General features: G+C 37.8%; 2 protein-coding genes across 4 annotated transcripts in view; both read left to right on the forward strand.

Moving 5' to 3' along the window:
• lhx9 (LIM homeobox 9) lies at window positions 1-9,719 on the forward strand. 3 transcript variants are annotated; one of them, XM_077717342.1, is made up of 5 exons: window positions 1-615; window positions 1,410-1,612; window positions 2,310-2,701; window positions 6,473-6,675; window positions 9,329-9,719. In XM_077717342.1, exons 1-5 carry the CDS (start codon window positions 436-438, stop codon window positions 9,383-9,385), a joined length of 1,035 nt encoding a protein of 344 aa, XP_077573468.1. In that variant the 5' UTR covers window positions 1-435; the 3' UTR covers window positions 9,386-9,719. The 3 variants fall into 3 exon arrangements, with proteins under 3 accessions (XP_077573468.1, XP_077573466.1, XP_077573467.1); XM_077717340.1 differs by lacking the exon at window positions 9,329-9,719 and adding an exon at window positions 7,116-7,621; XM_077717341.1 differs by lacking the exon at window positions 9,329-9,719 and adding an exon at window positions 7,116-7,621 and having other exon boundaries at window positions 2,313-2,701.
• An 8,974-nt stretch (window positions 9,720-18,693) lies between these two features.
• nek7 (NIMA-related kinase 7) overlaps window positions 18,694-27,808 on the forward strand; it is a 44,066-nt gene continuing 34,951 nt past the window's right edge. The window contains exon 1 of the mRNA XM_077717538.1: window positions 18,694-19,067. The gene's annotated coding sequence lies outside the window, so the exon portion shown is untranslated. The remainder of the gene's footprint in view (window positions 19,068-27,808) is intronic.

Here is a 27,808-nt window from a genome sequence, read left to right on the forward strand (position 1 = left end):
TTGCTCTCTTCACAAATAGGACACGGTGCTCAAATGCAGGCAGTTCCAATCTGACCTCCAAACACCAAGGAGCCCTTACTGGGAACTTTGGAATTGGGGGTGGAAAAAAAGAGAGAGAGAGAAGAAGAAGAAGAAACAATCCAAAGCTTGTGTCATTATTTTTGACCACACTGCAGCCACTCCCTCCTTCCCTCCACCCATTTGGACTATATGTACATATATATTTTTTTCAATCTGGATGAGAGACATTCTAGGGGGGGCAAGCTTCATTACCGTCCCACTCATGCTGCTGCTGCTGTGTAGTTTTCCCACAGTTTGTTTTCCTTCTGTGCTTCCAGTAGTTGCTTTTGCACGCAAGAGGTGACTTGACTCCCCGATTTTTGGATGTGCTGAGCTGAGTTGAGCCAGCAGCACCCCAGTCGGCGTCCACGGTATATGGAAGTGGTGGGCTGCAAGGCAGGAGCAGCCCCTTGCACCTTGCGCCCAGGACCGGGAGCCATGCTTTTCCACGGGATCTCCGGGGACCACATCCAAGGCATCATGGAGGAGATGGAGAGAAGGTCCAAGTCGGAGTCTCGACTGGCCAAGAGCATGCAGATCAATGGCAGAGAAACGGTGAGACCAGGGTCTTACAATTCATTTTTTTTAAATCTATTTTTATTTTTTAAACTCACTCTGTGAAGAAATAAATGCACATGAGTGACATCCCACCTAAAAAAGTAGTTTATATTTTGATTGGGCACAGCACATATTAATGAATATATCCATATTCATGTTAATGGACATATATATGCAAATATTCAAGAGCCATTTTGGTTGGTCATCATTACAAACAACCCAAAAGCTTTTACAGTATTCGGTATCACGTGGAGGAAAGTGCAAAATTGTTGTCATAATTTGAAAGTAAGTTTAATATTGTATTGGGTGTTAATGTTAGTGCAGGCACTGTCACATTTGCCACAAATATTTATGTATGTAAAAAAACTAATGGTATTTGTATTGGATTGCACACGAAATATTGTTAATAATTGTTGTAATACAGTTATTTGTGCAGTTCGTGGTTAAGCTTAAAAATGTATTATACTTGTATGATGACAATAAAAGCATCCAATTCAATTCAATTCAAAATACATTGCTCAACGCCATGACATTTATTTATTTTTGTGCGTCCACAAATTAGAATATATTTGTTTTGATACTGTCCTGTAAAAATTATATTTTATATTACGGGATCTGCCTTTTCCACCAAGGCCAGATGAATTGACGAATTATGTTTAGCAAGTATTTAAAAGGGGAAATAATGACATAATATTACTTAAGTTCAAAGAGGCGTTTTGGTGTTATTGTTAATGTGGGAAAATGGAGTTTCCCTACCAAGGTGTATTAAAGGGTTTTGTTGTTGTGTTCAGACCATGCCCTCCATGAGCCCGGAGAAGCCTGCTCTTTGCGCCGGCTGCGGGGGCAAAATCTCGGACAGATACTACCTCCTGGCCGTGGACAAGCAGTGGCATCTGCGCTGTCTCAAATGCTGTGAATGTAAATTAGCGTTGGAGTCGGAACTAACGTGTTTCGCTAAAGATGGCAGCATCTACTGCAAAGAAGATTACTACAGGTAAGATGTACACAAACAACTTGTATTCGTCATTCTAATGTGTTTTCGACAGTAACAAAAAAACTCCATGAAGATTAATTATTATTTTTTATTTTTATTCCGGGTGATAATTCTGTCTTTGTGTGTCCTTCTAATTTGAATTACGTTTAAATGAAGATAGTGGTAACATATTTACTAAATACTTGATGAAATCGTCATTTGTTCAGCTGTAAAAGGAGTGGAAACAAATACTGCATGTTGCTGATAGTCATTTTTTTGCCAGTAAAAAAATAATAAAATAGAAAAGTAAAATATAGACTGTATCCCTTTGATTCGCCATTGTTTTTGTTTGTTTGTTTTTGCCAAGTAATTAGCATTGATGGCCAGCTCATGTGCAGTGTGAATTAATTAGCTCTAATTTAACAAGTAGAAACTATATTATTTTTAAGTACATATAATATTAATTTGTGTTAGGCTACAAAAGTAATTTAAAAAAAAATACATTGACGAGGGTGTTACATGTCAGCCCATGCTGTTGTGATGTTAAAGCTCTAGTTGGAAATTTTATTAAAATTACTTTACTCCCTCGGTTTTTAAGACCCTATGGAATGTTTTTTTTATTTTTATTATTATTTACAAAAGCAAAAATAGGATGTGTGTGTGTGTTATTTTATGAGTTCTCACCGTGAGCGAGTCTCTGACAATGCGTCTGTTCCAGAAGGTTCTCGGTGCAGAGGTGCGCGCGCTGCCACCTGGGCATTTCCGCCTCGGAGATGGTGATGCGCGCGCGAGACTCCGTGTACCACCTCAGCTGCTTCACCTGTACATCTTGCAACAAGACCCTCACCACGGGCGACCATTTTGGTATGAAGGACAGCCTCGTCTACTGCCGCCTTCACTTCGAGAGCCTGGTGCAGGGCGCCGACTACCACCCGCAGCTCAACTTTGCGGAGCTGGCTGCCAAAGGCGGCGGTCCCGGCGGCCCAGGCGGCCCCGGCGGCCCTGGCCTCGGCCTGCCCTACTTCAATGGCACCGGTGCGGCTCAGAAGGGACGACCGAGGAAGCGCAAGAGCCCCGCCATGGGCCTGGACTTACCCAGCTATAACACAGGTAACGCAGTACAACGCACTACCAAACAGAAGCTGTGTTTCCAAAACTTTAAATAGCACAGGCATCTTAAACTTAAAAAAAAAACAATGACAAAAGCCAAAAGAAGTGAATATACTACAGAAGGTTTAATTGCAATTGAATGGAAGAGCAGTCAATTGATGGCATTACATCAGTTATGTATTAGGGAAATATACACGTCATTTTTGGTTGAATTAAATTCAATTCAAGTAAATCAATTTGGTCTGACAATGTAAGTAAATGCACTTGTAATAATAAATACAATGTATCACGATTGCCCTAAACACAGCATGACAAAACTTAAATCAATTTGTTTGGAGCAAAAGCAAATTTCTAAATGCATGCCAATCCACACCACCTCCATAATTCCACAAAAATCGGGATTAATGTGCTCATCGTCACTTTAATTGTCTTATGTCTCAATAAATATTGTATCATATAGATATAGCAGGAAAAAGTGGATTTTAATCAACGACTAATCTCTAATCTCTCCTGACAGAAACAAAGGACGAAATAATTGAATTAGATCAATGCTTTCCAATCTTAATAAAGTCAATTAGGGTCAATATAAAGAAATATAACATCATACACACACAGAAATGTCTCCCAAAAAATGTATAAAGAGCATTTAAAATGTCTGACTTCCAATATAAGTCAGGGACATAGAAAATGGTGAACACCATTTGTAGTCAATTCTGCTTTATTGGAAAAATGTAAGTGAAATTATTATTATTAACTTTATGCATCATAACTGGTGATCTATACACATATATACATACATAATTTTTATTATAATCTGACTGGCCAAAATATAATAATTAGATTCATTTTTTTCAGAGTTTACGGAAAGTATTTAAATATTCTCCCTGATATTCTACATGGCTGCCATTGATAGACAAACAACAAATATTCTATTTGCCCAATTTCATGCATGCGACTCACCTGATGATCTCTCACGCTAAGTGGTTGGCAGGCACCGAATAAAATGATTAGTCGAAATATTAATTTATGTAAGGACTGCATGTCTGGATGAAATGCATCTGCCCTCGGGGTAAACGACGCTCTGCCTGGAGTATAATAATTAATTTTACTGTCAGGCGTTCATTTTCACATCTATGTATAGCCCACATGGAAACATTTCTAGTGTTATTTGGTGAAAGGTTTTTTTTTTTTTAGTGCGCATGTTTTGGTGGCTGTCAAAAAGTCGACCGTGGAGCTTCGGTGAGGAGAATTTTCCCGTGTAAAAAATAAATAATAAATAAATAAAATCTCTTGTCCTTGCTCCGGGTGGCCGGCAGCCTGCAGTGTCCCAATTTTTTCCGTGTCTGTCCGCGAATTAGTGCGCGCTTGATAAACTAGTTATTGTGCGACGGCCGAATAGGGGGAGGAGGGGGAGTCGGGTGGGAGAAGGGTAATCTGCGTGTTAATTGTTCTCGGTTAATTGGAAGCGACGTTGGAATCCCGGGCCTCCAGGCCGCTGTTCTCAGGCCACCGACCACTGCTCCATTCACCAACATCACCCAGAAAACACGAGACCATTTCCCCCATATCACCCCCATTTAAAAAGCGTAATTTCTCATGGAACACTTGGATGACATTTCCTTTATTATTTTTTTTTAAAGTGCTTGATTCCATAATGATTCAAAATAAAGCAGATTGACTACAATTCCACACTGTCAAAAATCCCTTGAAACTATCAAAAGTGACTATTAAATCAAGAATAAATAATAGCAATAGATTATATCAATTTGAATGTGCAAAAAAAACTCAACAACAAACAAACCACAAACTAACCTTTTAACACCATTTTCATTGTAGTACCCCCAAAATGTTGTTGTTAATATCCATCACTCTGTGCACATCTAATACTTGCTACAAATAGAATCGGATTCAGTTGTTGTTTTGATGTTATTTGTCTCAAGTGAGCCTTTCGTTGCTTGTTTTGAACACACAGAGAGCTGAGTGGGTCTACTGAGTATTGTTTTTCCACACCTCTCCATTAGGTTACGTCTTCTTTGGCTACAGAGACCCCTAGTGGGGAACTGTATCACACAGTGTGTGGGTGTTTGTGTGTGTGTGTGTGTGTGTAAGTGTGTGTGTGTGTGTAAGTGTGTGTGTGTGTGGGTGTTTGTGTGTGGGACTGTGAGTGTGTGTGTGTGTGTGTGTGTGTGTGAGAGAGAGAGTGTAGGTGTGTATGTAGGTGTGTGTATGTGTGTGTGTGTGTGTGTGTGTGTGTGTGTGTGTGTGTGTGTGTGTGTGTGTGTGAGAGAGTGTAGGTGTGTATGTAGGTGTGTGTGTGTGTGTGTGTGTGTGCGTGGTTGGGTAGGTGGGTGTAGGTGGGTGAGTGGGCGTGGGTCGGTGTATGTGTGTTTGTGTGTGTGTGCGTGGTTGGGTAGGTGGGTGTAGGTGGGTGAGTGGGCGTGGGTCGGTGTATGTGTGTTTGTGTGTGTGTGCGTGGTTGGGTAGGTGGGTGTAGGTGGGTGAGTGGGCGTGGGTCGGTGTATGTGTGTTTGTGTGTGTGTGTGTGTGTGTGTGTGTGTGTGTGCGTGCGTGGGTGGGTGTGGGTGTGTGTCAAATGCCAGTAAATACCTTTTCCTGCTTAGAAAAGGTGCCAAAGTATAGTTTATTCTGATCATCTGACATCACTATCCATTACATACTTGTACTTGAATTTATAATTCAATCGTAATATCTAGGAGAAAGACTTATGCACAAAAAGCCAAAAAAAATATGTTGTAGTTACACAGTAGTGTATGTGGCCATCAATGTTTTCAGTGCAATGCATGCCTGCTTTCTGTGAATGCTAATCTGTATAAATTATTGCATCAGATGAAAATTATCATGAATTCATGATGTGTTATTATTGGTTGTGAATGTGTGTTTTGAATGGTGGGCCATGCATGCATTTAGTTCAATTGAATGTGTATGTTTGATGCTTGAAAGTGTCATTAAAACTGAAGTTAATCCAGTTCAGTAAAATTAAGACTTGATACAGGGTGGCTCAAATACATGACATAATTCAAATTGTAGCTAGTTGAATCATTTCTGTAGTGTAGTTGTCTTACAGTCAAGAAATAAATAGACTTTGTGTATGTATGTAGTGCGTCTGAAAAAATACATTTCGGTTCAACAGTTTAAAAACCGAGACATTTATTTAATTTGATCTGAATTTTAAAGCACAAATTTTCACCCCATGTGAAAAAATAAATAATAAGAAGTTTTGTTAGTAGTAAAAGTGCTAAGAGTTTATAAACCTCTCATTCAAAATTGAAAAGATTGGAATGATGTTTTTGGTTCACATTTATGAAACAAATGGCGAAAATAAAAAGACTTGACAGAAGGCCAATAACTTGCTAAATTTGGTTATTTTTTTAAATTGTTTGTTTGATCACATTTTAATTCATTGTTGTGCTGGTGTGTGTAGTAAATCTATAGAAAAATATTATATTCGATTTATAATTTTACCATGAAATGAATGATATTTTCCCACAATGTCCTTATTTATTGACCCATATAATAATGAACTTTTTTTAAAATTTAAAAATACCAAGCAGAAAAAATCCATGACTCCATTTTCATAAAAGTTACCAAGAACAGATTTTATCATAAAGTAATTTTTAACTTCATTTATAACTTACTAAAAAACAATATCTGTACCAAAGTCCTGCAGAGTGCAATAAATGAATTTAACATTCTGCAAAAACCTCTTGTAAGAAATTAAAAACAACATTCTACACTTTCTTCTGCATCCAGGCTGCAACGAGAACGACGCGGACCACTTGGACCGGGATCAGCAGGCCTATGCGCCAACTCAGAAGACCAAACGCATGCGGACCTCCTTCAAGCACCACCAGCTGCGGACAATGAAATCCTACTTTGCCATCAACCACAACCCGGACGCCAAGGACCTCAAGCAGCTGGCCCAGAAGACGGGCTTGACCAAAAGAGTTCTGCAGGTGAGCACACGTTCTTTTACTCTTGAGTGTTTCTGTACCCACGTTTTTAGGCCATAAAACCCACCCCTTCCCACACATTTCTTTCATTTGGTTTGTTTGAATCTATAGCTATCATAGATGTAGTGATTTTAGATGGGTGTTTTTGGTTGTAATTTGATGGATGCTTGAATTCTGTCATTTTTTGAGGCAGAAAAGGAGTTGATTAGCATTTGATTTTTAAAGAAGAGTGCACATTTTCTTTTAATTCTTAAAGATAATCATTCCTTTTTCATATATGTTGTGAGCTGAGGAGCTGACATATAGTTGTCTGCCGCCTTGAACTCCCCTAAATCGTTTGTCAATCCATGTTGATCTCCAAGTCTAGTTGTGTGCTGTATTATCTTGAAAAGCAGTCAAACGAAAACATTTCAAGTAAAAGCCACACTGGCATTGGTTTGCAGGTTTGGTTCCAAAACGCGAGAGCCAAATTCAGAAGGAACGTTTTACGACAAGAGAACGGAGGTGTTGATAAGGCTGATGGCACCTCGCTCCCTCCGCCCTCGTCCGACAGTGGGGCCCTGACCCCCCCCTCCAGCGCAGCCACACTAACAGACCTGACAAACCCCTCGATTACCGTAGTGACGTCGGTCACCTCTAGTTTGGACAGCCACGATTCGGGAAGCCCTTCACAAACTACCTTGACGAACCTTTTCTAACAAACTAGTAGATTTCTTCATTTTTTTTCCCCCTTAAATCATTATTTGCTCCGATTTTTTTTTGTTTCTTTTCTCACTTTGTTTTAATTGACCTTTAAATCAAGCAGAGATGGTTTCTCTCAAGAGAGAGTGTGCAAGAATAAGAAGAGCAGTGGCCAAGTCGAATTATTTTCAAATCAGTGTGTAGCATTTGACAGCCTCATGGCAGTGACTGACATTGGGAAATCATTGGGAAAAAAAAAAAAAAACAATAGCTAAAAAGCCTGGCACGTAATCAACCCGTCATTTGTACATTTGTATTTAATTATGGCAAATTGAGCCCTACCTTAATTGTATGCTTCCCATTCAAATGTTATTTCTGTTGTGAAATCACTTGGGAAGCTAATTTATTGTAGAATGTTCTGTATATGGGTAAACATCCAGAAAACAGTCTTTGAATTCTCTTTTTGAATGTCTACTGTCTGTATGGCAGTTGAATTAGACAAAAAAAACTCACGGCGGAAACCACCACAATTTTTTCAAGGAATAACAGTGGTAATAATAATAATAATAATAATGTAATTGTCTAATTGTTGGACAGCAAATTTGGATTGGAGAGCAGTTTTCTGGCCTCCGTTAGAATTAACCGTCACTTCATGTTAGCGCGCTGTGTGAATTGCAGTAAAATTGATCCCAGAAAACCTATGGAGTCAATTGCACAAAGCCCCGCCCCTAAAAGTGCATTATTGTTTTATCATGTTGCTCAGGGTGATTTTTATTTTTTAAATGAGAAAGGGAGTGTAGAATAAAGATGAAGACTGGATTTGTAGAGCTGGCGTTGGGGGGGATGAAAAATGACCTTAAATGAGTGGAATGATTCCATGTTATTTCCTGACATTGACTTTCTCAAATGCCACTTGCCACTGATCAGACCAAAAAAATAAATTAAAAAAAAAAGATGTTTCTTCTGGCTGAAAGGGAGTAACGGGGGCGATAAAGAAGAGTGCAAGCTAGAGCTAGTGAAAGAAAGAGGAGCAGTAGACACATTTTCATTGTGCGTGTTCTAATTTGTTCTCTAGCAGAACAAAGTGGTACTCCAAGTCTACTTGATGAAGTAGATGCCTAACTCAGTTCTACTCCATGTGCCTTATGCGATAACTTGGGAGAAAAAGGTTGTGAAATTCAGGATTCTCTATGTTCTTTGTTAACTGATTCACACCCTTTGAACGCCTCACTAGTTTTGTACTGTTTTTTGCATCTTATTTTCAAAGATCTTTTTATGGTGTATCTTGTTTTTGGAAAAAGAAAAAAGAAAGGGGAGGGAGGGGGAGCGATGTCATAGAAAGCATTTGTGCACTCTTTCAGATATAGTTCCAAGAACCTTATATATTGATCTTCGTGTTAATAGTTGAGTACAGTAAGTGTTCTATCAAGATTGTCCATGTTTTCCTGTTTCTTGATAAAGATGGTGTATAGAAACTATTTCCCCTTAAATATTTATGGACCAAACGGTTGTGATATATCTTATTAAATTTGTGTGAATAAAAACAATACTTTGCTTTAAATGGCTTTTTTATTTTTCATTGCACTTGCCATTTTTTTGTGTTCTTTCTCGATCGAGTACAGTTTTTTTTGGTTTTGTTTGTCACATCAACAACCGCGAGAGCCGTCCGTCGCCTTACCGTCCGTCGTTCCTCATTTTTGCTCCCATTTTAAGTTTTCTTTCCTCTCTTATGATGTTTATGGTTTTTGACGTAATGCCCCACAGATTTGCATCTAAACCCTGCAGTCCAAAAAATTTGAAATTTGCTTTTTAATGCATGATTATGGCTGTAGAATTTGAATTGGCAGAATGCTGCAACGCGCATCTTTACATATGTATAACATGGTAAACCTAAAATGAAATCAAAATCAATGCAGACCTCGTAAAGCCAGGTTGCTCTGTAGTTAATATATTCTTACTCTATCATTTCTTTCAGGGAGAACAAATCTTGGGGCATTACAGCCATACATCCCGACGTTTGAAAATTCCCTAAAGTATAAACAGAAGGGGGAAAACTTTGATGGCAGTTCCTCACCATTGAAGACAAAGACAATTTTAGGATAAGATGATATAGCCTATCTAGATACAATACTCCGTTGCAAGTGAACAGCAGATGTTGCTGGCCACACAAAAAAAATGTCTTGTTTCAATCCATCAAGCAAGGAGACTGACTACACCATGTATAAAACCACTGAATGTTTGTAACCGAATGACTCGTGCAAATCCATGACAATAAAATGTATTGTGACCTTGTGGGAAAAAACAACAACAACTAAACTTGGACAACTCCACAGTGGCCACAGCACATGGAAACATATATATATAAATACATGTGTATATATATATATATATATATATATATATATATATATATATATATATATATATATATATATATATATATATATATATATATATATATATATATATATATATATATATATATATATATATATATATATATATATATATATATATATATATATATATATATATATATATATATATATATATATATATATATATATATATATATATATATATATATATATATATATATATATATATATATATATATATATATATATATATATATATATATATATATATACACATGTATTTATATATATATATATATATATATATATATATATATATATATATATATATATATATATATATATATATATATATATATATATATATATATATATATATATATATATATATATATATATACACATGTATTTATATATATATATATATATATATAATATATATATATATATATATATATATATATATATATATATATATATATATATATATATATATATATATATATATATATATATATATATATATATATATATATATATATATATATATATATATATATATATATATATATATATATATATATATACACATATATATACATACAGTCCTTCTACAGTACATTCAGGTTTTCCTTGTTGTTGGAAAAGTCCTCTTTTTGCGGACAGACCCCTCAATAGTGGGCATCGACTGAGGGATGCCCGTCAAATTTGACGCGTGCGCTAAAATGACTGCTTTGCCATCTGTTTTTACTGAGGGGGGCCGGTTTGTAAACAAAACACAGAAAGATAAGATTCGTATCTTGCATGCATCTTAGCCTCATCTTGTTCATGTAATTCTTGAGATGTATATACCGTTTCCTTTGAGTCACCCGTGTGATTGATGGTCAGTTGAAAAAATAAAAATCCTCAGCCTGACACACGTTTCAAACAAGAGCCTTAATCTTATGAGGTTAAAACGTTGAAGGAACTTTCTACAACTCTCATTCCAGCCGTAGTTTCGTAGCCACAAACATTGAATGTGCAAGTAGAAAAAGGTGTATTGTGTTGGAAGAGCAAAATGAAGCAAAATAAAGAAACTGGAGCCACATGGGGATGAGTCAATGTTCAATTCTAACAATGCAGAAAACAGCCAACACATGACAATTTGTCCAACGAAGAAAGTAAACACACAACTACTTCTGGAATTGGCTTTGCCTTTGACTGATTTGAGGTCAGTTTGACGTTACAGGGAGCAGACAAACTCAACTCAAAGGAGTAAAAAAAAACATGTCAACACATCGCCGAGCTTGAGAATGAAAATTCTGGACAACATCACTGTGATGACAACAAGGTGAGGGATTTGCTACCAGCTTGTTGGTATCGAGGTTAGGGTTAGGGTTCGATTCCTGCTGGTGGCGGTATGATTATGTATGTGAATGATCGTCAGTTTCTGTGTGCCCTACGGCTAACTGGTGACCAGTCTAGTGTGGAGGCTGCCCTTCACCCCAAAGTCACCTGGGATCCGCTCCAGCAACCCTTACAGAAGATGAATAAAAAGATTCAAACAAAACTTCTGGCATCAAACAAAACTTTGAAAGTTCAAATCAGAAGAATATTGGACTTTAATCAAACTTATGAGCCATATGAGAATAACACGCAACACTTACAATTCCCTTTTTTTTACATTCTCGCTGCCCAGACTTTTGTTCTCCATGCCAAAATTACCCGCCAGTGTCTTTTTCTCTGGCAAAAATGATTTCTTTCTCACTCGTTGCCTCTCTTTTCTCATGCACTTCCAGTTTTAGCGTTTAGGATTTTTGACACAAATTTCCCAGGTGTATGGGAAGTGGCTTCTAATTGGTCAAATAGATTTCCCATGACCAAAGAAGCTATTACGGGTTTTATGCTCAAATTTATCGTATATTGACCTCCAAAATATTTAAATGTTCAGATTATTGTTTTAAAAGTAAACTGATTATCTTGGTTTTTTATGCTAAAAAAGATATAATCTTAGATCTGGGCTTCTAAATTTTTCTCCTCCTAGCAAAGGACAGCTAGTATTTGTAAAGGACTGGTTTGCACTTTGGAAAAAATAATTTAAATCATTTTAAATAACATTTCCCCCCATTTTATTTCATGCTTAAACTTTTCAGGTTACATTTGAATCTAAAACGCACGACATTTACATCATAAAATGGTATATATTTGGTGGCTTTGGTGCTTTTATGTTTTTGATATATTTATCAGAAAAAAGCTGTTATCACTTTCTGATTCCAAACCCAAAAATCTCCACTTTTTTTTACATTTACATATATTGTACATTATCTTTTTTTAAATTCAAGAAACAATGCCTATTTATTAGAATCCATGCAGACTTTTTTAGGAACATACTGATGTGCTAAACATTTTTCAGCATACATCTCTCTGTCTCATCGGCTTTGTGTGAGATTTGTCATCTGAGCAGTGACTGTTCACAGGCAACTATAAAAAAAAGTATTTATAACATGTTAGGAAGGAAGTGACTCGTTTAATAGCTTTAACATTGCATAGAAGGCAGCAGAGGCGATAAGATTGAAAAAATGGGGCGACAAAGAGAAAAAAGTGTTGTCTTAGTCTCACACAAACACACACAAACACACCTACATAGAGTCACACAGTACATGACCCGACATTAGAGAGGCCCGGTGACAAGTGTGGAATGATGACTGAGGTGCAGGTCACACATGGAGTTTACATGTTGCTCTGATAGTGCTGTTGTTTTTGTCACCGTCTTGTCATGGGCATGCACATATGTGTGTGTGTATCACTGTACTGTGTGTGTGTATATAATTTCCTGCCAGTTCTACCTCACTTGCCTCTCGTCATTGCTAAACATCTATTTAACCTCTCCTCACACACACGCTGACATAAGCTCGCACCGACATACACGTCAAAAGGGTGACCATGTGAGAGAGACACACTAAGGCCTCCCCGCCGGTTAAAGCAAAACAGGTGGAGGCATTTCCTGGGTTTATGCCAAGATAAAGGCAGCACTAACAAATTCGCACACACACACACAAATGAAAGGTTGAAAAACATATTTTTGGAGTGATGCAATATGCCAGTTTTGTCCTTCACTTTATTACAAACCATCTCTCCCATGTGCTCATTTGCACATGGCTCTCCGCACACCACCAATCGTCTATTTCTCTGTTTTGCTGTTATTCTATATTTAAACTTATTCATCATGTAAGGCTTCACATCGAGGCAACCTTGAAAATGCTGCGATCAAGGCCCATAACAACGGGCTGCCGTTGTGCTTTGAAGACAAAACAACATTAATTAGCCAATAAAATGGAAATGTGAAGCTGCCTCCAAACGTGAAGACGCAGTCAACATTTCTCTCCTCCAGGTAGCAGTTGCTCTACGTGCACATGAAGGGGAAAGCGGTGTGCATTGATACGGCGCGTGTCAGCTCGTGACAGGTCAGCTTTGTAGCGCTCTAGTGTAACCTCTCAGTTCCTGCTGAAGCTTCAGGATGCTCGCAGCTCCTCTCCTCCATCTGCCGCTCTCTATGAAGCGTGCACCTGATCACAGCGGCTCTGACGGCTGCTTCTGTCTCAACCGTGCCGCAGTCTTGCCTCACCCCTGAGCCATATCAACAACACAAGGCGAGACATGACTGAAAACATCAACATGCCTTCAAGTGGTAAAAATGTGCAAAAAAAAAAAAATATATTCATATTGTTTCTCTGTCACCCTTAACTTAATTTGTCTTAACCTTATTTTATCAACAGTATACAGTAGGATACACTACAAATGTAGTTCGGCATTAAAAAAAAAACGAGATTCCGACTTGCCTGTGACTAAATGATACATTTTTACTCTTAAAATGTTAAGTCAGGGACCATTGTGCTGCAGGTAAAAAATAAAAAAAAAATAAAAAAGAAGAAGCCTGGAGCGTTGCATGTTTTTGTTCATAAATTTGTTCAGCGGCTCCTAGTTATTTTTAGCATCTAATTGCTATTCCCTTGCAGCAGCCATTCGTTCCAACCCTTATTGAACCGAGGAACATATTTTCCATTAGAAAAAAACTCACATGTCACACCACTGACAAAAATGTTTTGAAAATGATATACTGTATCCTAAAATAATTATAATCTTGTCTCAATTTACTCACAAATTCACCTATTCTGCTTGAAAAATGGAGCTTGTTTGGTTGAACATGGGGATTTCTTATATGAATGGCAACCGGTAGCTGCATAGGGTAATTCTTCTTCCATATAGTATAACAGAATTTAATTACTCTGTCTGTGACTGGGTAGTCCGGGGGCTGATTGTTTAGCATGTCGACGTCACATATCTGGGTTCAAATCCAGGTCATTCCACCTTTGCGGAGTTTGCATGTTCTTCCCGGGCCTGTGCGGGTTTATTTTGGGTAATAGGGTTCCCTCCCACATTCCAAAGACATGCATGGTAAGCTGATTGGACAAAATTGCCCCTAGGTGTGGATGTGAGTGTACATGGTTGTCCGTCTCTACGTGCCTTGCGATTGGCTGGCCATCAATTCAGGTGTACCTTGGCTGCTGCTTTGCTAACTCCAGCACCCTCGGGACCCTTGTGAGGATCAACATAACAGAAGATGATTGAATTGCTGGATAGCTTATCTCCTTAGGGGTCGCCATTGCAAACTTGTCGATCCACAGATTTAAATGCCCTTCCAGACAAGAATCGTACCGAGGCTACCACCACAATGGCAGCGGAGCGCTCAGACCACTCATCCATTACCCGGATTTAAATATACATACTAATACTTACAATTTTTACATTTACTGATAATTATTCTATTGCAAATCTTAATTGAAAAAGGGAACTAAGATACTAAGCAATTCTTGTAGCTCGATACATTTAAAGTTTTGCCTGAAATTCATGGGGTTATTTATTTTAAAGAAAGACATAGAACACCTATAAAATCAATTTTGCCACAAAACGATGTTTTCTCGAGTATGACAAGATGTGCAATTGTCCAAAATAGCAGCCAAATATTTTTGGAACGAAACCAACTGTGAAAAACCTCCATGAACAAGGTCTCAACTGGATCCATCACTGTTTGATTATAAGTCATATAAATTTGTAACGAATATATGGAACAATTAATCTAGCATGCAAGGTTAATGTCTCTCTCATTGAGAAGTGAAAAACACTAATCACTTTATTTGTAGAAAATTATTTGTAGTTTAATTTTCCCATCTTATTAAAAGAAGATGCTTACAGGACACCAAATCTCTCTTTTCTTTTGAGGACATTTCCGGATGGAATTCAACCATGTACATTTCCATTTGTAGAAAGGCTGGGGAATAAGTAATTCAGTTCATTGTATTAAATGTGAATTATGATGTCAATGTTACCGGGAAATGTTTAAAGTGCCTCCATTAAGTACTTCAACCGCTTCCTAATAGCCTGCAGGAAGAACCTTTTCTAAGCGGGTTACCTGCAAGCATCACTATAGGAAGTTTGACGGGGGAAAATAAAGCGAAACACACAAAAAATCCTCAATCAAAAGCAACTCCTTTCTGTTAAATAAACAATATCAGCAAAATAAATGCACAAAAAAAGTTTTCTTTTGTTTAAAAGCACCACAACAGGCAGACAGACCCTTTTTTTAAAACCATGGAAATTTGACGTGATTATTAAACAGGTTTTCACCAAACAAACGTGGCTGCACGTATGTTGAACTAGAGGATCTCTGGGTGCAGCTCCCCGAGCAGACTGACGCATTACTTCTCCTCCATCCATCTAATTATTCCCTCAGAAACCAGAAATTTGAAGATACAAAAGACCGTCCCTATCTGTCACCATACACCATTGATCTTATTGAGAGAAATTGTGGGTGTAGAGGAAACCCAATATAACTTGTGCCATTAAATTCCACACAGCATTATTCACATAGCGAATTGACAGATATCTGCGAGACATTTCTTTTAATCTTCAACTGTTGTTGAAGAAAAAGGAAGACGGAGGGTAGAGTGGGGGGCTGCTACACACTACCGGCATCTCTCGCTTTTCCATATTTGCGGTGAGGTTAACAAAAAAGCCCATTGAAGTATGAAGAAAAAAAACATCATCCTACGTAACTTGTTGATTATTAACAATGTGGATGGTAAGATTGAGGTGTTTTCAGTGGATCACGAGTATTTGGAATTTGTCAGTTTGAATGGAATGTGCACAGGACGTTATTATCAAAGATATGCAAGCTGATCAATTCCACATGCCAGTTTGAAATCTGCAGTGCAATTTTTGTCAATAATACGTGCGTCGGCCTCATAGCTCTGGGGTCCTGGGTTCAAATCCAGGTCACATCCACAGTGTGGAGTTTGTACGTTCTCCCCAGGCTTGCGTGGTTTCCTCCGGGTACTCCGGTTTCCTAACATACTTATGTCTAAAATGCCTTTCCTATATGTATCTTCATTCTCACCCTCTTCAAAATATGGGATAATAAAGTCCAATATTCCAAAAACATGCATGGTAGGCTGATTGAACACTCTAAATTGCCCTTAGGAATGAGTGTGTGCATTGTTTCCCATCTCCTTGTGCCCTGCGATTGGCTGGCGACCGAATCAGGGTGTCCCCCGCCGCTGCCCTGAAGTCAGCTGGGATAGTCTCCAGCACCCCCGTGACCCTAATGAAAATAAAGCATGTGTCTAATGCTATTTTGTAGCTGTGCCACTATTTTAAAATATGGTAGATAGCAAATATGAGTGCATGTAACTGTGTCTTTAAATCTATTTGGCTAAGCTCTGACGGTTAATCATTCCTGTTCAAGGTAAAATGGAACTTTGTTGCAAAAGTGTCAGTGGTGAAGGCTATTGGTGTTTCCCTTTAAAAAATGATGAAGAGAACAAGGACAGTCTCCTGATTGCAGCGTAGTATCACACAACAGAAAAGTGGCTTTAGGCAATCACTTTCAAAAAAAGAGTTAAGTGTCAAAAAATAATGTACACATAAAAATAAATAATTAAAAAATATATACATTTGTTATATTTATATATAAACGTATATATAAATATATATTTTTTGTTTTTTTTCAACCGTGTCAGCTTAATCACAATGTTGCAATATTGTGCACAATGCCCATTTTTGCTGCACAGTTTTTTGCACTTTATTTGTACACAGTTGGCAACTCTTAATTTCTTTGAACTTTTCAACATTTATTTATTTTGAGCATTTATTTTGAGCACGGTACAGAGTGGAAATGCAAATCGACTGCAGTGTGAAACTCCAAATTGCACAAAGCCCAAATAGCCGTAACTTTGAAGTTTTGGCAGGATGGGTTGACCTTTCTGGGTTAAGATTGAAAATCTTCTTCTACTTGTGGAGTTTTTTTTTTAAACTTGGGATTGTGTCGTTGAAAAGAGAGATAAGAAAGTAGACTGAGATCGTAAGACAGATTTCTGCAATGACACCAATTCTGGATTGGTATGTTGGAGTGAAGAAGCTGAAGCGAAAGGTGAAGCACTCTTTACTGGTTTTTATTGGTCGATCAATGATGCTACCCTCACCTTTGGCCACAAGTTGTGGGTTGTAACCGGAAGAAAAAGAAGACGGATGCAAGCAATCGAATTGGGTTTCCTCTTCCAGGTGTCTGGGCTCTCATTTAAGTTGACTTGAGTATTCATTCATGAGTAAAGGCCCTGCTCCTCAGAATTGAAAAGAGCCTGTTATGCGAGGGCTCTCGGATATCTGCTTGGGATGCCTCCTGGACATGCCCTTGGTAAGGGTGTTACAGGCACGTCCCACAGGAGGAACTAGAAAACTCTGAAGCGACTACTGGCTGGTTTCTGACCCGAGCCAAAGCGAAAGAAATGGATGGATGGATGAATTTACCAAGGTGAGTTGGATCAATATGCAACACTTTTGAGACCGCCAAGAGGAAGGTCGTAAAAACCTGCTCACTTTGCTCATGTTTCTCCTTGGGGACACTAACTAAAATTGCTTCTGCACTGTTATTTAAGGAAAGATCAGAATGAAATTTGGTAGGTATATTCGAGCTTTGTGGATGTATTGGATCTCAGTGCTTGATTTTACTGTTTTTGAAGGGGTTGATCAATATTATGCACATATGAAATTGGTATTTGCACAATAAAATTTGGTAGAAATATTCGGGACATGTATCTGAGTCGATCCTTGTAGCCGAATCTTTTCTATATTTTTTTTTGGAGGGCTGATTAATCAATTTTTTTCAGTTTTAATTTTTGGTTAGTTTTTATATTTTCATATTAGTTTTGAAACAGTCTTAGGATATCATAGAACTGTTTTTTCCTGTCTGGCCTATTTAGTATGGGGTGAAAATCATAATTTTCATGATAATACTATTGTGATTCTTTTTTCTAAAGTCATTAAAATATACAAAGCCATTTAATGGTTATGGCCATTTTGATGCTGAAACAAATCATTTATCAATTCATCATTACTGCCTCTGCTATTTAGGTGACTATTTAAATAAACTTGAGAGGTACTGATTTAAATATTTATAATTTGATAAAAAAAATGTATGCTAAACAAGTGATGAGATTGTACATGTCAAATGTAATGATGAAACAATACAATATGAATTTGCTGTACAACATTACAAAGTCTTCCGCAATTTAATTCAATAACCATGTCTTATTTTGTACAAATTCAAGAAAAATCAGTTATATTTCAGCAATATAAATTTTAAAAAAAGTACAATTCAATTTTCAAGTTGTGTATGGTGACCGCTTTTGAAAAGAAACTATCCTTGACTCTGTTTGTCTTGGCTGTTATTGTAGCAAGTCAAAGAGATAGAAGCCGGGATGTATATAGTCTTTTTTGGTGCTCTTTGCCCTTCTTAGGCACTGGAATGTATTTAATTAAAACCGAATTTAAAAAAAGATCAAGTGAATCCTACAAGGCCATCCAAGGGAGGTTTGTCATATCTATGCAGAGTCTCGCGGTATTTGACAGCTCCCCGGGAATGCCTCCTTGTTTACATTGGTGGCACGCGGGTCAGAAGCGTGTGGTGGCTGGTGGGGGGCCTAACGGACAAACTGCACACGAGACCACTTATACGCACACGCACAAACACACACACACGCGCATCAACACACGCGGACCAGACGCACCACCCTCGGCAGCACACGCTCTCTCCCGTCAGCCCAAAAACAAACAAGAAAAGCCTTTCAGAGTTTTGGGAAGACAACCAAAGGCCGATCCCGGCGACTTTTCCCCCCTCAACTCACCCACGCGTGGGCTTGATCAGGAAAGGGAAAGTCCGCAAAGAAACCAACGCCATAACACGATCTGCGGAGTTTCTGCGCGTGAAGAAGAAATAGCTTAGCAACAGAGTCCCACTTCCTGGTAAGTCCTCACTCAGCTGACCGTCAATTTTTAGCAAAACTACTCATCAGCGACTAATCTGCTGTTTTTGGACCTGTTTGTCTATTTTTTTGGACTAGACTGGGATAGGGTCGTCCTTGAAAGCCCCCCGCGGTTGTTGTAATATGTTTACATGCGAGATTCATGGTTAAGGGGGAAAAAGTTTGGGGAAAGTTCTTCTGCTAGCTTAGCCTGCCTGGGCCAGCGTGCAGAAAGCAAGGCTAACTTTTACTGTATTTAAGTTTCTCTGACATGGATCGTTTCATTTAATGTCACTGACACTTTGATTTGATACAATGTGCTTCTTGTCAAACATGTTTTGGTGTGAATGTTGGTGCGATTTTACTGTGGAGAAAATACTGGCTGTATACATGAATGTTGCTACTTAGTGAGTCCATGCAACAGATTGGAAGTGACTGTGTACTGACTGTTCTGTAATTTATGTTTCGATTTAGTTTAAAGCTCTTTAAAGACAGATCGCTGACTTTACATAGAAGATCGGAGTTGTTATTGTCTTTAAAATTGTTGATCAAACCTGTCTCATTCAGATCAATGTGTTTACTACTTGTAAGAATGTCAATTCTCTACAATCTTGATACTTAAACAATGCATTGGGATATAAGGATCATCACATTTAATGTATGCAGTTTATATTTGAAGTTTTGCAATGATGATACTTGAAGTATAAAAAGTTGCACAACACACCTGTTGATTTGAATGCTTGTTATTGTTATTACAAGATTCAGATCTTCACCATTAAGTGCACAAATCAACAATCAATAAATAAGTACTAAATATAAATAAGAATTTACATAATAAGTTGCCAACATAATAAGTAGTCCACCATCACACTGTCATCTGAAGTTGGAAAATATGTTTTTTTTATTAATTTACATTTATATTTTATCTAAAAGTGATTTGTTTTACTAGTGATTTTTACCCCTGCTTTCCTGTTGTTATGTTTTGACCCTCATCTAAACATATTCATTCATTCACCTTCCGTACTGCGTATCCTCGCAAGGGTTGCTGGAGCAAATCCCAATGGACTTTGGGCGAAAGGTTTGCTACACTCTAGACTGGTCGCCAGTCAGCCGTAGGGAACACTCGGAGACAGACAACTATTCACACGCCCAATCACACCACCCCCAAAGCGGGAATTGATCCCATGCTTGCCCGCACTGAAGTCAGACTAGTGAGCCTTTGCGTCATCTGGTGGCCTTAAACTTATGTTCAAATATTATTTATAATTATAATATTAAAGGTTGGCAAAACAAAAGGGAGTAGCACTAACACATATTTTCAGCATCAAGGACTGACAGACATGCGACTGTAAGTCAAAACTCATGCCAAGTATCATATTACAATGTCACGTCTTAAAAATCATTGCCTAAAATGATTACAATTGTTAGTAATAATAATGAAAAAAATCCACTCAGGTCACTTAGGTGATTATTTTTAGAATTTACAGTGTTCCCTCGCTTATCGCGGTTAATGGACATAAACTTTCATTAGGCTTTGTGTGTACAAAAATTAATTTGTCTGATGTCATCGTATAACAATATTTAAATTTCACATTGCCACCAAAAATGCTCTGTTTACACCGGTAACAGTAAGTTATAGCACAGTCTTAGTCTGGAGTCGCATTTTATAAAAGTTAATCATTAGTGTAACATGTATTAATGATATTACCATAACCTGATAGAAGCAACTGAAATTGCAGAAACAAAAAATACAAATAAATCTCTCAAGACTCCAAATTGTTCCAAATTGCAGTATTTCTTGTGCCATGGGAACATTCATCTTTCCACCCATTCTCTATATAGTGCCTGCCATCACTAGTGGAAGCTGGAACCCATCCAGGCTTACAAAACGTGGAATACACCATGTAGCGAGCCAATCATAGGCTAAGTAGACAGAGAAATGCATTTTCCCCACCAAGTTAGATTTGTGGCCTTTTTAATAGTTAGTTAGAGAGTGGATATCCGCTTTGTGGTGAAGAAAGATGAATAAGGAGGGTTAGATCAGAATCCGTGTGGGTTTTTCTCCTTTGAGCCATCTTGTTAAGCGCCAGAGCTGGCAGCATGATAAAACCCTACTGAATAGACAAAAGAGGCTTGTAGGAGTTGACAGTCTAGTGAGCGGATGTGTAAGAGAACGTTGCATTCAAATTTTAATTTTAAAATTGTTGTTGGTACTTCTGGCTATTGGAAAGCCGACCATTTTCCAAACCCGACACAGTCCTCCACTGATATATAGTCCGAATAGGTTTTGTGTTTTTTTATACAGTAACTCAAGTCATTGATGCCAATAAATCAATATATGCAATGCAGATCATAAGACTCAAACTTAAAAAAAATATTTTGAAAAAGCATGGAGATTGCATAAGTGCACATACAGTATAATACACACATGCATACATCTTAGAAAAATGAAATGACTTACAATGATTTTTCCCGCTGAAATTTTAAATTTAATTTTGTCAAATTTGGTTTTCAGCCAATGGAGACCTTATATATTCTTTTTATCAGTAGAGTAAGACCAAGGGCGTGACTTCCACTTTCTTTAGAATAAACACCTAGGTGAAGCATACTAATTAATGTTGATTTCCCCCTAAAAAATAGCATAAAAAAGTTTAAACCCTTCCAAGTTAAGAGAAACTGACACTACAAAGGAAAACACCATCTCTCTTTCTCTGGCAACACCATTTTTTTTAATAATACATTCAGATTTAATGGAAAAAGAGGTAGAGATTTTTTTTTGCTGACACCATTGCAACAATCTGTTATTTCGGTGGTAAGGATTTTTGGGACTGAAACTGAAAACACGCTTTTAGCCCTATTTCAGCCACACAATTTTTAATTCATCACTAGTAATGATGTTTGGCTCAGCCAGAAGGATGATTCAGCTGAGGGTTAGTTTGAACTGACATACCTTGTTGACCTAATAATTACTCACTTCTCTATTGCCACATTCTATCATTGTCAAAGACTCCTTAAAAGCTTTACTCTACAGGCATAGTCTTGAAAGACGACTGCTTCAGTGATGTTGAATGTCAAGTAGTGTGTCATGAACCAGATGAACAACAATGAGAGCCAAAATGCTTGTCTTTGTCGCTGTAAATTGGAAGTTCTGCCAGAACAAAATGGTTTTGACTCTGAGGAAATAGTTTTAAAGTTAACCATCGGAAAAGGTGATGACAACAAAATAAGATATGTACTAAAAAAAAGGACAAAGAGAAAGGAGTTTTAGAATTAAGGCATGTTTGACACTTTATACCTGGTATAGATGCTGACAATTATATTGTATTTAGTTAGGGTTGCAAGATTTTGACCAAAATTAATAATTCCGATTTTAAATTTTGCGGTCAAATACTGCTTTTCCTGATATTTACGTCACACATTGAAATGCTTAAAACCGGATTTTTAATAAAACAAGACACTTCTTTTACAAAAGACACGTCAATTTTGTTGTCAACCTTTAGTGTGTGTGAATGGTCGCAGCTGCGTTGTGACAAGGATACATTTTGGCATATTAAACGATACAGGGGATGCTTCATTCAATTCATCACACGCGTTCTGGTGTATTACAAGGCTATAGTTTTCTTACAGATTTCTTTACAGGGCTTCAATGGAGTGCAAGAGGACAAATTGTGAAAGTTTGATGGCAAGCATGTGTCATTTCACATTCCTCTTGGTTTGGCCTTACCCTCAAGTTCCAGACACTAATTTCTGTATGTTTTTGGGCCATTTTATGGAAATATATTTTAATATTATCTCTATATACTATGATCAAAATCAAAAATATTATTTTCTTCTTCATAAAGCTTATTTTAAGATTTTTCCTCTGGCCTATTTGAAGATACATTTAACATCACCTCTTGAATGAAGTCAAAGACCATGACCAAGCATTGCTAAGAAAGTGATTATGGAAAAGAATCCTTGCAAGGTCTTTGCATTCTTGGGATTTTAACTTCTCAAATTTCTTTGGTCTTTCAAATGAAAAATGTAAATACTTTGTTGCTGTCTTTCTGAGAACAATTTAATGCACTTTTCCCTTTTCTAGTTACTTTTCCCTTTTCTAGTTGTGTTTGGTTAAAGTTTAGTCTAAGGTCTTTGGCAATGAAACTGAGCTATTCATGCAGCTTAGACTCCCTTGGAATGAGCTTCTTCATCACTATTTGTGTATTGATCTCTTCTTGGAGGGTCATGGGTGTTTTAAGCATTCAAATCAGACAATGCCTTGCAGCCCCCTGTGTGTCTCGTGAACATTTTTAACATCACTGTGGAACTGCTGCCTTTGCACACTGGGCTCAGTTCTACTCTGCAGGGAAAAGACTACAAAGACATCCAAACGCAAAAATTACTGACCTTGGAACTTGTTTGAAGTTAATGAAATAGTTTTAGTACTGCTGGGTCATTTTATGTCATGACCACACGATTTCTTCTGTGCTTTTACTCCCCTAAATGCATTCATTTAAATAAAAAAATAAAAAAATCCCACACTGTTAAACCACTCAATGTATCACGTGCCTGAGCGTTGAACCCGTAGGGTATAATTGACTAGTTGGAATGAGGACATGCACGTTTTAAGTACTGTATATGTTTACATTGCAATGAGCTTAAACAAAACTTGTACATGTTGAGGTGCTATTTAAGCCTGAAATATACTCTGTAGAGTCAAGATGGTTTTCCACCAGTGTTATGGGTCTTGTAGGATAGATTGACATTTACATATTACACACTAAACATTTCGTTTCCACCTCAAAGTTTAACATATGGAGACATAGCGCTCCTTGTAGATGTTGACTTGAATATTGTATAACATTGTGCTGTTTTGATAAAATAGCTGTACCAAGTAAATATCAAAAACATATTTTTTTGTGATTTTCCCATGTAGCTGACTATATTTACAAGTTAACTTATTTACATTTGGACTCTTTGCTCTGATTGGTTTTTGGCAACTATTTTTATTAAGCAGGCCATTAGTGAGTGGGTGTGTATGAGGCACAAGTTGGGTCACTGTTAATTTTGGCATTTCATAGATAGCTCGTTAGAAGGGCTAGACTACCTCACCTTGCATCATGGCATTCGTCATTTTGGTATTCATTGTGGTCAATGGGAGTGGAGGGAAATTCTGCTGTGTACCATCAAAGCAAAGATGGCAAATATTTTGTGGAGGAAAGATGCTGTCATGCATTATCATCAATTTTTACTTTAAAGCCATTTTCAATGCTCCCTTGTTATTCTCCATCGCTTTTGATTATCCACAAGCAAATTGATCAATCCTTTGGGGATACGAGTCCACTTTCAACATATGATTCCAAGTGTTAGGTTCCACTGTAAACACCATGTCAGGGATAATGACAGTCTACATTTGTCATGAGATAAGACAAAAGCAATATGAATTGGCACTTGTGAACAAATTGACATAAAGGGAGAGGGTTTTTTGTGTTAGTGTCTATACGTGTTTGTTTAAGTGTGACTGCAAACTAACCTTAATGTTTCAGTATTTGGGGCACAACAAAGTAAAATAATATTCAAATGTCTTGCATTGGCAGGCTTCTTTACACTGTGGAAAGTTGGCGATATTTACTTCTGTCTTGTTTTCCTTCATCCTTTTCACTTTATTTTATGATATATCTTTTTGAGGATGTAGGATTGTTGTGTAGTTGTTGATCTTAAAATCAAGGTGGGCAATATAAATTATTATTCTAGTTACAGAATTAAAGTTTGAATTAAGCATGCAAGATTCTCAAACCCGCAAGCACTAAACGGAGCACTGTCAGTTAATACTCAGTTCTTGTAATTAACTAGGTTGTTAAACTAAACCAGACTTCTGAAACAGCCAACAAATATTCAGCATGTATGCTATGTTTGAATGTTTTGTGTCATGACTCTGACTTTTTAATGTCTCGCTACTAGGGCTAGAGCCTATACATTTGCACTAAGATTCCTAAGAAGTAGTCCACTTTCAAGTTAACATGTTACTTATTGAAGGATTTTCAATTACATTCTCACTCAAGCATGGTGCACAATTAAAATTCTGTCTTTTTTCAGTCAATCTTTGTTCACTTTGGCAGCTTGGGGCAGGGGACAAATCACCCCCGCTCTGCTTTTACTGCTTATGCACTTTGAGTCACAGCAGCTTCTCAGATTGGCCCGGGGCCTTGAGACCTGGGGGTATGAATATGGAAGAAGGGTGTCATAAACGTCAACATCAGAGTATCTCTTATGATTCCCAGTGGTAGGTTATGTTTATTCTTGAAAATGTTTCTAATACTATTTAGATTCTCTGATATGTGGCATCGCTTCTGTTTATGACTGAAACTTAAGTTATTGATCACTGATTGTATTTGTCTTTGGGAGGGTACAGATGGTTTCAGTGAACGAGCAACAACTTGAATATGAGAAAAAATACTTTCCATCTTTTTATTAGAAAGAATGTAGAATTTCAAATGATAATAAGCAGGAGAAATGGAAGGATAATATTCCGGGTGCTACAGCCTATTCCAGCCAACTACAAGGAGATGTACAACCATTCATGCTCACACTCATACGTAGGGGAAATTTAGAGTGTTCAATCAGCCAAGCATGCATCTTTTTGGGATGTGGGAGGAAATCGGAGAACCTTGAGAAAAAGCACTCAAGCCCAGGGAGAACATGCAAACTCCATACAGGAAGGTCCAAAACTGAGATTGAATCTTTGATATCAGAACTGAGGTTCATGCGCTAAACATAAAAAAGTTAAAAGTTACGGACTCCACATCCCTTGTTTCTTTTGCTACAACAGGAGAATCCTTGTGATTTTTCTGTGATCATGTAAGCGCACTGACAAATTATATTTCCCTTGGATGCATTGACAGCATCTACAAAGACGATTGTATTGCTTCATCCATTTCAAATTGCTGATGTGTAAAGATGTAAAAAAAGGCTATAGAAGTAGTGAAAGTGCTGCCTGTGGCTTATATTCGGGTTCCTGATTCCAAATACAGGCCACCACAAAGGTTGGAAACCACATCCTTGCATGTATAGATGATAAAATGCCATTCATACATTTTGCTATATCTTTTCCTCTTTTTTTCCTTTCCCACCTTGTCTGTTGTCATATATTCTGTTTTTCAATGTTCTGCTTACTTTGCCCAGTCTCAGTCCTTCTCTTTCTGGGCTTTTGCTACCTGTGGCCTCTTACCTGGCCGGCCTGGCCCATTGTCAACGGGAGGCAGGCAGCCTGACTCCCCCTGAGCAGCAGGAAGCTGCAGCAGCAGGGGTTCAGCTTGTATGGTGCTGCCGGCTGTCTGTCAGAAGTCCTGCCAAGCCAAGGATGAGAGACCTTTGCTCATGTGGTATTGGGATACAGAATAAAAATATTTTCTATCTGAAGGCAGGCAGGAGGAGGCGGTCGCAGTGTGCTCAGATTGTATAGTAAAGGTAGAAAACGGAGTTCTGAGTGTGTTCATTTACTTGCTTTCTTATGTATGTCGATTTAGGATTTAAGAAAGTCTGAGGTAAGAAAAGAGGAGAATGTCTTTAATGAATTACTATTCCACGAAGTCGAGGTATTCAGCTTGTATTTAGAAACAATACTTATGGTTGGGTATATCCGCACCTATTCCAAAGTGAAAGCCTGGTTCCCAACTAGTTCAGGTTTGATTGTCTAACAGTGAATATTTAACACTGCGGCACAGTGTGAGACTTGGTTGCGAATAGCACTTAGCAAGCGACATGGCAGTATAAGCCTGTGTGATGCTGGGCCGTGAATCTGAAGCCCATTAGAAAACTGCAGACAAGTAGGATGCATCTTGAAATTCTGATTTGAGGAAAAAGGCAGATGGCATGTGCTGGTGGTGTCGCACTGTAAGGAAAAAACACCAGGATTCCCTGATGAAAGCAGCTCCTGCTCGCTTTGAACAGCGAGTCTGTCATGGTTTGTGTCTGCTGTGTGGCTGCAGGGTCAAACTGTGATACGCAACTCCTGGAATTTGTGCTTTTTAGGTTTTTCATGTTCAGATCAACTGAGGGGAGTAACAGTTGCGGGTGCCGGGGACAGGAAGTCTCATTAATATTAATATTGTAATGTTTGAAGGAAGCAGGGAAGACCTCTCTGGTTCAGCTGCTTTCATCTGTTGTTTTGTAGCTTTTTATTCTCTCTTTCCTCCTGTTTTTCTATAGTGCTAAGTAGTTTTATGGGAAATCTAAAAATCATTACAATTATAGCTTATTACCAAGCTTTACTCGCAACTGATATACGAATTTTACAGAAATTGCATATGAACTACTGAAAAAAAAGGAAATCTATTGCAGCAAAAGACCAAAAGTTCAGCGTGAACTAGTCCCATTTCAATTCAATGATCCACAACTTATTTTCTGCAAATACAATAATGTATTCTCTGAATACATTACACACACAGCTCACTATACTTACTATATAATCAGTCCAGGTTTTACTTCTGATCAGAAAATTAATTGAAACAACTCAAATAATTTGTGTTAGACATTTTTGTGTTTCTCCCTTTACCTCGCAACCTATCCCTTCTTCCCTAGAAACCCTACTGGGCTGTTGCAGCAAACAGAAGCCCAGCCCTGTGGTGCAGAATGTCACATTGAATATCCCGATGCCAGAGGTGATTAAGCTAATTTGGTGGTCACTCAGTGACACAGCTAACAAACAAAGCCTTTATTGGTCCTCAAGCCCTGCAAATTCTGCTCTGCTGGGCGATGCCCTGC

This window comes from Stigmatopora nigra, chromosome 5 (genome assembly GCF_051989575.1).
Source record: "Stigmatopora nigra isolate UIUO_SnigA chromosome 5, RoL_Snig_1.1, whole genome shotgun sequence".
NCBI classification, from domain to species: domain Eukaryota; kingdom Metazoa; phylum Chordata; class Actinopteri; order Syngnathiformes; family Syngnathidae; genus Stigmatopora; species Stigmatopora nigra.

Bases quoted from the DNA above. Each gene is read 5' to 3' on its own strand.
- lhx9 (XM_077717340.1), top strand. From the start codon at position 436: ATGGAAGTGGTGGGCTGCAAGGCAGGAGCAGCCCCTTGCACCTTGCGC. The intron at 616-1,409 runs GTGAGACCAGGG...TGTTGTGTTCAG, and splicing joins AGATCAATGGCAGAGAAACG to ACCATGCCCTCCATGAGCCC. The intron at 2,702-6,472 runs GTAACGCAGTAC...TTCTGCATCCAG, and splicing joins CTTACCCAGCTATAACACAG to GCTGCAACGAGAACGACGCG.